The sequence below is a fragment of the Falco naumanni genome, chromosome 3 (assembly GCF_017639655.2).
Source record: "Falco naumanni isolate bFalNau1 chromosome 3, bFalNau1.pat, whole genome shotgun sequence".
Lineage (NCBI taxonomy): Eukaryota > Metazoa > Chordata > Aves > Falconiformes > Falconidae > Falco > Falco naumanni.
Window position 1 is genome coordinate 107,992,181 of NC_054056.1, and position 12,835 is coordinate 108,005,015.

At 44.6% G+C, this 12,835-nt stretch overlaps 1 protein-coding gene across 8 annotated transcripts in view; it reads right to left on the reverse strand.

Moving 5' to 3' along the window:
* Positions 1 to 12,835, reverse strand: part of PUF60 (poly(U) binding splicing factor 60) — a 31,105-nt gene that overhangs the window by 4,535 nt on the left and 13,735 nt on the right. For 2 of the 8 annotated variants that reach the window (XM_040585663.1, XM_040585669.1), the window contains 8 exons: positions 12,320 to 12,415; positions 11,294 to 11,378; positions 10,448 to 10,537; positions 9,371 to 9,421; positions 5,058 to 5,219; positions 4,528 to 4,620; positions 3,505 to 3,718; positions 2,909 to 3,099 (listed from right to left, as the gene is read on the reverse strand). In XM_040585663.1, the coding sequence (XP_040441597.1) occupies positions 2,909 to 3,099; positions 3,505 to 3,718; positions 4,528 to 4,620; positions 5,058 to 5,219; positions 9,371 to 9,421; positions 10,448 to 10,537; positions 11,294 to 11,378; positions 12,320 to 12,415 (982 nt within the window). The other 6 variants (XM_040585665.1, XM_040585670.1, XM_040585668.1 and 3 more) reach the window with 5 other exon arrangements.

Here is a 12,835-nt window from a genome sequence, read left to right on the forward strand (position 1 = left end):
AAAAACTTGTGATGTTTCATTCCTTAAATGCAGTATCTTGTACTCTACTACTAAACACTGCATACATTTCCTACTCCAATCTGCTGCAATATTCCAGTTCTCCTCTACATTAATAATGCATCTTTTCTGTGTTGCCAACTAATTCCATTAGTACTCTTCTCCTAATACGTAGAATAAGGCCACTGATATTTTTACTGGAGATGAAGGAAGACTGATCTGTAAGTAATTTCACCAGCAGAGTGAAGGGTCAGCAATTTCCAGCACAGCTCACTTCCATCTCTTCTTCTAGTTTGCCTACACAACTCAGAATTCATTGTAACAGTATTGGTCTTGTCTAAGAGCTTCATACAAGGGTCTTCACCAACTCCGGAATTGTTGATAGGATATGCTTTCATTTTTTTCCCCTAATGAAGTATGTAACAGCAGTCTTACCAAAAATGTTAGGTTCATCTAGCAAGGGTATTTCCCTAAAAAACCCAAATGTTTTGCATGTCTGTTTCTTTTAAAAATTTTGTCATTCCTTTAAAGCTTGTTTTCAGTCTTTCCCTACCACTGGGGTGAGAACAAAGACTGCTGATATGTTTTTCACACTACCTTAAATGCAAGTATCACATTTGCTATTCTTCACCCATACGGCAATAGCCCTGACATGACAGATTTATTACAAAAAAAACCCAAAACTATTAAGCATACATCTGCACAAAAACTCCGAGCTTTACACCCACCTAGGATGCAGTAATCTCATGTGCATCACTAGCCAATCTGCCTTATGCTTCTAATGAAGGGGAAAAGATACTTATGTAAGCCTTCAGTGCTGTAACAAGACCGCCATAATTCTTGACTACACTGGTGAGATGCTCTCACTGTTTACATAAATGGCTAAAGAAAGTTTTCCTACTAGATTTAGTTCTTTAACTTCTTCTGCAAGACTGATTTTTTAATTGTTGTTCAAAAGACATTAACCATCTTTGCTACCCAGTACCTCTCTTCATAGTTTCATTCATGTGCAGAGCTGTTTCCTCCTTCCTCGGCTGGCATGCTAATTCCAGACTAAAGTTGTAGTTTTGATTGCAGATCCAAAGTTTATCTCTGAGTTAGGTTTCTCTCTCTCATGTCCATAATTTCTTTAGCTCCGCTGAGTTTACCAATTAGCTTGTGTTTAAAAAAGCTGTGAAATTAAGGCCCTCATAGACCATGAACCTGCATGTTTAAAATAAGCTGTTCTGTACAAGAACCATGCAAGGAGTGTAAATAAGATACTGCCTTTTGTAACTGGTCTTTGCTCTCTTCCCCAGTCATCTACAAATACCCACATGACAAATCAGACAAGTTACCTAGATCTGTACCATGTCTAAGGCAAAGGCAACAAGACTGCAGAGTATCTCTGAGGTCTTTTAGAACCTTTTTTCTATATATGGAATTTGAAATTTTCTTCACAGTAACAAATCCTGCAGTAATTTGCGGAAAGAAACAGTAAGATTTATCCATGTCTGTAACAGACCTCTACATTTCCCTTGAAAGAAGAGTTAATAGTTCTTTCCCAAAGTAATTTTGATCCAAGTAATTCCTCTAGCCAAGCCTCAACCTCCTTCCTTAGTTGAGTGCAGAGGTTCCCAGACTTGTGGACTTTTTACTGGGGGCATGCAAACCACCTGAAAGTTTCAAATAAGTGGAAGCTCCTCCCACTTCTGCCTTTACCTCATGATTCTGAGAAATATTTTCAAAGAGAGAGCTGTTTACAAAATTCAGTCCAGTCAGCTGATTAGCATCACACACTAGGTTTAGCCACACTAGCTGAGGCTGGACACCTCAGCAATTTTATTGCTTGAGAGAATCCAAGAACCCACTAGTGCTGGAACTTGTTTCTTTCACGGGCTACAGTGATGCAGGGGGAAATTCTGCTGCCCAAGGCAAGGACAATGGACACAGACATGGGGGTTTGCTTTGGAAAGCAATCCTCCTTCATCAGTACCTCATAACCTTGAGCTTCTGTTACTTCGAGCAAACTGTATTTGAGAACCCCTAGATTCCCGCATCAACAACCAATTCTGCTCCATCCCTGCATTTCCTTGTTTCTGAACAGCCTCAAGTCATTAGTCATCTTCCACCTACACAGACAGAGCCTTTTCAACAACACAGCACTGCTCAAGTGACTATTACGGCCCTCAGTCTGCCCTCCTTTTACATACTTTCATGCATTCTTTTAGCCTCTACTATAACCATTTCCCTCATCATTGGTTTGCCTATACAGAGAAGCAATACCCTGCAGTCTTCCCTCAACATTTCTCTAAACAAAGTTCTGATCAGCTGTGCCAGACTCCATTCCACAAAGGCTGGTGTATCAGATGCTGGGGTTGTTCAGCTTGGAAAAGAGAAGGCTCTGGCGAGACCTTAGAGAACCTTCCAGTACCTAGGGGGCTTATAAGAAAGACAGGGCCAGAGTTTTTAGTAGGGTCTGCAGCAATAGGACAAGGGGGAATGGTTTTAAAATGAAACAGGGGAGATTTAGGTCAGATACTAGGAAGAAATTCTTTACTGTGAGGGCGGTGAGACACCGGCACAGGTTGCTCAGAGCAGCTGTGGGTGCCCCATCCCTGGCAGCGCTCAAGGTCAAGTTAGACCAGGCTGGGAGCAACCGGGTGGGAGGTGTCCCTGCCCATGCCAGGGGGGGTGGAACTAGACAGCCTTTAAAATCCCTTTTAACCCAAACCATTCTATGACTCCGTGATCCTCACAAGCGTCAGGGGCAAGCTTCTACATGCGAAGCCCTGGGAACAAGAGTATGATCTAGGCCAAGGACTTTCATTCAAACTAGTGAATACAGCTGGCTGGAACAGCTTGCCTGCTTGTTTCTAGCAGGGTCACAACAGCCATTCACTTGGTTGAGTCACACCAGCCTATGCCTTACCTGTGCTGTGATCTTTGCTGTAGCAGCTGCTGCAGCGACAGCTGCTGCTGGAGGTAGTCCTCCTGGCGTAGCAGGTGTCAGGAGAGGCATCGGAGGAGTCACAGCTTTACCAACTCGGAGATACTGACCTCCAAGGTCAAAGAGGTTCATAGAGGAAACAGCATCTTGAGAAGATTGTGCTTTCTCATATTCTGCAATGAGAAAAAGTACCATTTACAAATGATCCTTTTTACTCTTCAACATAACTGCCCTCTCATCACGCAATTTTGATTTGTATTTGCAAAAAGTGACTGCTTAAGAGTTCCAGTAAGAAGATCCTCAGCGCTTGGCTCAGTCATCTCACCCCTCTGATCACACAGGCATTGTTGAGAACACTCAGCATAGCAAGATCGCTCAACCTACTTCGCAGTGAGTAAAAATATCTGGCTATTAATTATATTTCTAAGTTCAGGCATAGATCTGCTCCAAATTTATTTCTATCCCATTGCTTAATACAATTCTTCCACTAGAGAGGAAAAAACCTTAAAAAAAAAAAAGATGAGGAGACTCCCAACCACTCTCCCTACCCCACATCAAACACCAAACAGCCATTTTACCAATGAAACCATAGCCTTTGTGTTTTCCTGTTGTGGGATCCCTGGCTAGCGTGCAGGATTTGATCTTCCCAAAGGCCTCAAACACACTCTTGATGTCATCATCTGAAAGGTCCTGGTGAACAGATGCCACATAGATGCGGTTGAAAGCCCGTGCCTCTTCTGCTAGCTGGTCTATAATTGGTTGTGCCTGACCTATATTACTAGGTCTCCCAACCTGCAAAGAAAAAAGCAAACAGTCCATTAAGCATTCTGAAGAGCAGCAGGGTGACTCACCAAGAGTTACAGCAGACAAGCACTCAGCCACTTGCCTCCCTTTTCAAACCAGGTAATACCTCGTAAGGCCATAATTAGCAAAGCACAACAGTTGACTCTGCTTTGGGGAACAGCTGACCTGTACTATGGGGGATTACCGAGAGCTGGGACAGACTCTGCTGCCTCCTCCACCATATTTCCCCCATTTATGCTCCCTGACCTGCCAAAGGCCAACTTCCAGTAACTGATAACAAGTCTGAAAGCAAAACACAAAGCTTCTATACCCTTCTTTCAAAGGCTCCTAAAACCCTCTTAGAAATCTGGTGCTGCAGATATGCAGAGATAGAAACGCAAAACATAGAACACTTTGCAGAAAATGCTAGTTTCCCCCCATAACCCCTAAATTTCACCTTTGCAAGACCCCCTCTTACTGCCTGGAAAAAACACAGCTACAATCCTTTGTTCCTTTCCGTTTATGCATCCTTTTCGTATCACAAGGGTGGACCCTTACTTGATACTTGAAGTCCCTCGCACTACTGACAGGCACAACAGAAGTTCAATGCTACCTATCTACCACCCCCATAGGTACAATATAAGGCGGCAGCAATAAAATATCGAGAATCACCTTTGTTTTGACCTCAAGATTCTATGTGTGGGTGGAAAAAACAGCTAGCTTACTAGCTTACAGTACGATGTGGAGCACTTCTAGGCATACACCCATTATTCACAGCAAAGAGGACTAGGAATTTTCAGAGCATGCCTACTACTCACCTTTATATTTCTTCCCCCCAGCATGACAGAATTCATCTGCTCCAAGGCCAGCTGAGCAGCTTCGGGTACCTCATATTCCACAAAAGCAAAACCCTAGAACAGAAGGATATGCTTGTTGAATCACAGAAGCTGTATCTTGTCTCAAATTTAGTGCTAAGCTAATAAAGCCAAGATTCCTACTGTCACAGCCTGAGATGTTTCCTTAAAGCAGCTTTTATACAAGCAGAAAATTGCATGCAGAAGCACTGACCCAAGGCTACCCGTGCTTCCAGAGCCTCTCTTAGTTAGAGGTCTAACTGCATGCAGGACTGCCAGCTGTTTGGCATCATTTGTGCCTACTACCCCCATGCACATCTGGCCCCACTACAGCATCCTGCAAAGTAGAGCAGGCAGCTACAAACGTTTATCTTGAAGCGCTAAAAGCAGCCTTCTCTCTACAATGGTAAAGGCTCCTTCCTCTCCTGGGTTTATTTAGGAAGGCCTCGGCGAGAAGAAAAACCCCATCCATCACTCAATAGCCGTTAACCAACCTTGTGTTTCATTGTAACAGAGTCCCAGGACATATCAATGCTTTTTATAGGTCCAAATGGGGCAAAGGCCTGGCGAATGGTGTCTTCTCCCAGTTCGTAGTATATGGAGCCCACATACACACGACACATGATGGCCAGGGCGCGCTGCCTCTGAGCTGCCATCTGTATTGGAAAGAAGAACTGGCTGGTTAGATGACAGGGTGGTCATGGATGTCAGGACCTCTTTCCCTTCCTCCTTCCCTCCCAGGAGCTATGACCCAACAGCAGGTAGCTCCTCACTGGGCTGCAGCACAGCCTGGCACACGTAGTAATAAAGAAGTATTTTCCTGCTCAATGCACAGACTGCTGGAGCGGATAAGCAGTACAGCTCACTCCCAGGGGCAGTCAAATCTTTGATGGGGTCTGCCACCTCAGGAGCCTTAACTCCAAACCCACTGATAAGGTCTAACCCTCCCCAGCCTGATCACATCTCCAGCAACACTTGCAGGAGGAGGAAATAACTTCATTCTAGGACAGCTTCCCCCTCCAGGCAGCAAAGGTCTCAATTCTAGACACTATTAGCAATCCCTCCCGTTCCCTCCCGCAAGGGACAGCAAGAGATCCAATATTGGGCACCACCTAATTGCTCCCTCCCCCCCACCCCATCCTCCCAGGCAGCAAAGGATATGGAATTGGGTACCTCCTCCCCACTCCCTCAAGCATCACACACCACCTCCTCCCCCCGCCCCTGCCCCAGGCAGGATGAGATCCAGTACTAGGCACCACTTCCACCACACAGTTCAAAAGCAAAGCAAAAAAAATTAAATGGTTAAACAAAACTTCCTTGTTAAGTGTGTGGTGCTAGTACTTATCACTGCCTGTTGTTACTGGCTCAGATAGTGGTGCAGCCCCCAAAGACTCCGCCCTTATCAGTTTCGGTGCAGAGAAGGTCTCTGTGCTATTTTCTCCTAAGTATGCCTGAAAACCTGTTTGCAAGACAAATCCAGAAATTTCTTACAGCAGGTATCCAAAAAAGCAGTATATCCTTCAATTATTTTTCACCCTTATTGCAATTCTAAATTGCTACTACTAATGAACAATTATTCTAGGAAGATGCTGCCTACAAAACAAAACAAAAAAAAAAAATCACAGGTTTGGCCAGCATATCCTAGCAGCACGTCTTGGGACCAAGGCAGAAATTAGGTCTCTGTAGAGGCAGCTCCCTATGATCAGCAAGACTGAATTACAGTGCGTTGGAGATATGCACGGGGCTTCATTCCTGTTCTGCCTGGAACAGATGGAACAAATGTAAAGCAGTAAGGGCTACGGACTGGACTGTTGCAGAGTAGGCAAATGCAGCGTTAAGCTTGATGCCTCTCTCACTTCCCAGCACCACAGTGCTGGGCACCAAAGCAGGGAGCTCTGAACAACCACCTCTTCCCCACCACCACTGTTTAAGAGGGTCTTTAACTGAGGCCTTTACGAGAGGCCTACTTTCAGAATGCTGTAACAAGCACGAGCACAATGAGCTCTGACGTGTCTGGGGATGCTCAACTCAGACGGTAAAACAGAAGGGACAGCATTTTATCTGTGATAGTCACAGAATCACAGACACAAACTGTACCTGAAGAAATCCTTCTCCCTCATAGTACCTGTAGGTAATTGACATTGACCATAGGAGGAAACAAACTGTAAAGATTCAACTCCTATTATTCAATACAGCAGGGATACTATAAACAGGAATGGTTCTCACCCCATACTGCTGCTCCTGAAGTGATATTAAGCTTGCCTCTTGACTGGGTTTAAGTATTTCACACAGTTAAAAACAAGCTGTTTTTCAATTTACTCTGCAATGCTGTGACTAGGAGGACTATGGCACGTGTACACGCAGGACAGCTGATGTGTTGTCTCCCAGGTTCTCCAACACATTCCCAGCTTTGGTGCAGGAAAGCCAGTGATCAGTAGCCCCTCACTCTGTGTAGTGTGTCCATTTACAGGTTCAGAGCCATCACCATTCTAACCCCAAGTGTCTGAGTGAAGTGCCTCACCCATGGTGCCACAGACCGTGATAAAAATTTAAAGCGTTTTACGAGGAGTGCTTCTTGACAAGACACCGCAGTCTCGCACAGGCAGAGGGACTTTTCACCTTCTGAAGGGTCAATATATTGTCCTGGTTTTGGCTGGGATAGAGTTAATGAAGAGGACATTCTGTTCTTTTCAGTTATCAATGCAACAGGTGCAAGAAAAATGTCATTTGTCCTCTCCTATGGCAGAAACCTTTACAGGAGGAAATCGACATCTTACCCTGCTGCAGAGATCCTAACAAAATAGGTCAGGTGGAGTTAGGAGGACTCTGTTACATCAGCAACATATTAGAAATCTGGACCTACAAAAGGCAGAACTGAGGTGGACCATGATGACTACAGGCACATGTGGATCGCTAACAGGAATTGGTAGCATCACGTTACGGGAATGATGCAACGTACACCTGTGAACTAAGCAGATGACAGCATCAAAAACTCATGACTAGAAATCTCACTGTTTTCACTAGCTACACTAAGCAGATTTTACTGGCCACTGGCCCTCTTTCTCCGCCTATAAAATGGAGTTTAAATTATCTGCGACCTTCATAAAGGCAGCAACTAATAGTTGGACCTACGTAATGTTTAGCTGTTAAGTGCTTATGAAAAGTACTTTAAGGACAAGCCAAATCATCATTTTGGGAGTGCTCCTTTAAACAAAGGAGGTGATGCAAAAACATCACTACTAGCTTCAATTTTAATATGATGCCAGGAAATTGTGCTCATCTTGCTGAAATGACATAGAAATCTTGTGCTGTAATACTTGGAGGATTAAGTAGACAGGAAGCTTTAATCTTGGGCACTAAGATACTGCAATAGGAAGTTCAGGCTGCACTTCCTTCACGCAGGAACTGATGAATCTTGTCAACAGGAAAAAAAAAAAAAGTGTTGACAGTGGTCTGTTTGCATTTTCTACATTCCTGGTGAGCTTTGGGATAAAGCATTTGCTGAGGACAGGGTATCCTAGCTACATGGAACTGTACCACAGTCGAACGATTCAGTGCGGACTCCTGCTTCTAGGCTCTGTCCCATCGGCAGTAGTCTCTGACTCCCTAGAGGGAGGAATGTCTTGGGAAAAGGATTCACAATACTGACCATGCCCTTGAGGCTGAAGAGAAATTAAACATTTCCAGTTACATTATCAGTATGTGTTTTTCATCTGTTGCCCAGCTGTGAATGAGCCAAAAAAAGTTAAGCAAAACTAATGGAGTGATGCTATCCAAGTAAGCATCTACATTAATTGGTAGAAGTTCCTTGGGCATGAGGGCTCAAAAACCAGCTATGCCAAATTCACATCGAGATGTATGCTTCTATTCCATTCCAAACTTATATATCCCCATAAAATTTATTTTGGCTCCCTTGCTGACACACTACCTACAGTGGCAGTGTTAAGGGAGGGAAAATGGGTGATTTTAGTTTTAGTATCTTTCATTTTGGAGTACAAGCCTCCAGTTGGATTTTACACCAAGCAGAAACATTACATTCCAGCAAGATGGAAACATATTTACAAATTTGCAAAATAATTTACAAATTAACCTTTGCATGCAGAGTGGAGCTATAGGACACTTTCTGCAGTGGCCGTTGTCCAACACGTCTAGGAGAAAGGAGGGGATGCATAATCCCAGGTAATTAAGCTCTCTGGTGTCTTGATTAGAAATTCCAGCACTAAAGGACTGCACAGGTTCTCTGAATAGTCCTGCAGTTTTGTTAACTTCCATCCTGCTTTTACTTTACTTGAAACATGCCATATTCACCTAGTCTGGAAACATGCACAGTAAAGAGCAGTTATATCTGGGCTACAACATGTTCTGCAAACCTATAGTGCCCCAGTCCTCCCCAGCACCTTAGCTGCCAGGTCTCCAGTGCTGAGAGTTTGTTTCATAAGAAATTGCCCATTTGTGAGTTACCTTGGCAGTTAGTTTTAGGTCAGGACCTCAGAACTGTAGCATCCCTAGAAATGCAGCTCCCACAATTTCACAGGTGTGTTCAGAACTGTTCGAAATCTAAAGCTTTCTTTGCCAACTGACTCCAGGACCCCGACTGCCAGTGTCACAGCAGACTGCACCCAGCCTAGGGTCTTCCTCTGGGGAGTTTACACTTTGCCTCTGCTTGTTGTGCTTGTCCATAACAGGTGGGTATGTGGGAGGGTTGTGCTGGGTTGAATTAAGAGCATTGTATTACCACTACATACTTCCCCACTCTAGGCCCTGACTAAGACAAAGTGCCCAAGAAGAAGTGAATATGTCTATTGACCGATTGTAAAGGTGAGAGAGGATCTCCAAAGCCCATTGTCACTGCTGCCATCTGAAAGACAGTAAAGACAGAGTTCAGTCTGTTGGAGCTGAGCATACTACGGCTGTTTGTAAAAACTCAAGCAGAGCGGCGGCACAGGGAACCTGCGAGAGAGGCCTCTCCTTCCTTGCCCCTCACTGCCTGGTCCCAAGGACTGTCCAGCGCTGGGACCCTGCAGATTCCAGTCCCACCAGGTCAGGGTGGAGTTGTGCTGCTGCCACTGCCTCAGGAAGCAGGGTCTTCTCCCAGGGGGGGGACTCAAGGCAATAGTAACCTCTGCAACCACTGTCGTTGATTCACCCCCAGCATTTAAAAAGGAGCCCCTCAACTAGATCAGACACTTAGAAACACGCACAGCCCTGAAAGGCCAGAGCTGCCTAATGTGGCAAGCACATCCACAGTGATTTTTCATTAAAAAAAAAAATCCAACATCCAAAAGCCATTATTTTGAGTTTCCTAACTTTGACTAGAAGGCAGTGTGATACGTTCAAGAAACCTCTGAAGAAAGGGAGATATTTAAATACCACTTAAGCGTTCTCCCAGTACATAGGCATTCCAGCATTAGCAGGATAGCCAACGGAGCTTCTCTGAAATCAAGAGCACCTGGGTGAAGGGGAGGGAAATGGGGTAGCACTGTCAATAACAGGAGAGACTGGTACCCTCCCCTCAAGCAGAAGAGATGGCGAAAGGTTCCCACTAACCCTAGACACCACCTTAAATGTAAGTTGAAAGTGAAACCCACAGCAAATTCTTTGGCTTCTGGCCTTTCAAGAAGCATCTGGCCAGCCAACAGGAGACAAACTTAAAATTATTTGCTCTTCGAATGAGTGAAATTGGGGGGGCAATTTGTGCAGGGGAGCAAAGGGGGTTTCTTTAGTGAGCTGAAGACAGCATATTTCAATTTCACTGTGGAAACATAAGCACATGAACCTGGCTCCAGGCAGGCCTCAGGGCTGTGCTCTGATTCTAAGTGCAAAAAGAACTCCACCTTGTGCGAGAGAGTAAGACACAGAAGGAGCATCTCAGAGGGCCTCTCACCTGAAGGTTGGTGAGCTGCTGTTGCTGGTGGGCGATGGTTTGCTTCACCAGCACACTCTTGATACTCTGCTCCATCGCATACTTCTTTGCCTGGAAAGAAATACCAAATCTGTAGTCACAGGACAATACCACAGAGCAGGGAACGAAGTTTGATTTTACACCACAGGTCCCCAGAACCACACAACTGGCTGCCAGTGGAACTTCTCGGTGCTCCAGCCCTAAGCACTAAGGCACTGTACATTAGCCAGCGGCCAACAGCTTACTAACATCTTGGTCTGCGTCTCGGAGTCGTGAGCCCTGCAACACAGCATAATGCTTGAGCAAAGGATTGGATGGACTCAATCTGCAGCAGGCGCAATGTTAGGAAAGCAGCATGCACTAGACACTTAGCATTTTCCCCTCTTCCGCCCTCTGCCCCTTAGATCCCACCATAGCACCTTACCTGCTGGGATGAGGGCAGGACAGATAGCCTCCTTCAAGTCCTTTCCACTCAGAGAACATCTGGACAAAGAGTTTCTACAAAAGGGAAGGGCCTCCAAATCCCCACGTCCAGTCCCTTGACTGGGCACTCCCCCTCTCTTTTCTTATCACATCTGGCCTATTCTGTTTTGGAAGGTCCACTGCTATTGCTCACTAAAATGCTCCAGCTCTCCTTTTCTGGTTCCTAGCCTGCAGACACAAGACTGACTTGTCTTTTTCTTTCAGTCTTCTACAAATTTGACAAAGCCTGGGCTTTACACCCAGTGGTGTTGACGTGGAGGCTCTTTGCCAAGGGAAGCCTAATACCCACATATGTGCCTATTCCCAGGGGACGGTACAAACACATTCAGCCAACCCCTCAGGCACCTGCTTTCCATGGCTGTACGTGTTTGGGAGGTGCCAGGGAACGGTAGGCTCTAAACCGTGGATTTGAGACGTGTGCTTCGGAAACCTGGAAACGGACAAGGGGATTTACATCTGTCAGCTATGGAGAAGCCAGAGGAAACGAGGCCGTTTCACACTGTGAGCCAAACAACACACACACAAGCAGCTTCAACATTATGGGAACATTCACACGAAGCCTACCTAGAACAATACTTTACTTGCCTCACCAGAGCACAGAAGACACCTAGCCCACAGTTCCCAGACTCCCTGGTTTTGTTTTGTTTCCCCTCTCTTCCCAACTCTGCTCTCCTCTCAGTAAGCCAGGCATCACTCACTCCCATGAGGAAAGTGGGCAAGAAGTCAGCAGTAACCTCCCCAACAGCTGTATAAAACAGGACCAACAACCAGAAATCAGAGCTGGACTGCAATTTTATCTAGATTAAAACAGGTTGGCTCAAATGGGTTGAAAATACTTGCTATGGGGTCTCTTTAAGATGGGAAAGAGCATAAGGGAAAAATAAGAGATATTTCATGATGTGTTTTTGAGTGGATAGAATAGAAGACCAGCTGGAGCATATCAGAAACCTATTCCTTGTGGAGTACAGGCTGCTCCTCACAGTAACTTTGTGGCAGTTGCATATTGTCTTAGAATTACAATGTGATCTTAAGATGTTATTTACTTATGATTTTGATTACTTTTTTTATTATTAAAAACATTCTCCCCACCCCAACAGGAAATTCCATATCATGCTCCTCAAAATGCATCTATAAACTCTAAACCAAAACAAATAATTCTTGAGTACAAATTTGGAAGTGTGAATCCACACACAGCATAGCCATCACCCCACACATATCCTTGGTAGGCGAGTTCCCTTTTAAAACATCAGTAAGAGATGCTCATTAAAAAAAAAAACAACACCAAAAAACAAAACAACAAGAAGCCAAAAAACCCCAAACAAACAAACAAACAAGAGTTCTAAGAAGCAAATTCACATCATGTTTACTCACTTTCTGGAGAGCTTCCTGCTGTTCTGGTGTGAGGGGAGGAAGCCCCAGCTTAGCTGCCGTGCTTTGTCCATTTTCCATCTTAATTGACTCTGTACCCTGAGAAAACAGAAAGTAATAATGAAAAAACTGTTCTTGCAAAAGTGACCAAGTTTTTCATTCCCAGAAACCCAAAGCACTTAATGCCAGAAAGTCATAGGGGCTAAAAAGTCTTCCCAAACCTACTAGTAATTCACAAAAACCTATTAGTATTCTAGCCACTCCCTGTGGGAGAGCTATCCCATCAAGTGTACAAACTGATGAACACGTCAGATGCTTAAAGAGTTCCCCAACCACTAGGTTTTCAGTTAAAAGAAAATTAAAATCCCCAGTCCTCACTCACATCATCTCCATCCTACCTCTCAACAGTTAAAACTCTGTCAAACATACCCATCTATTTTCTCCTTACGTCTCTTCCTATACTGGTTTGTCACCCTTGGTTTCCCCAGTTCTCTTTTTAAAATCTCCTCTAAAATTTTT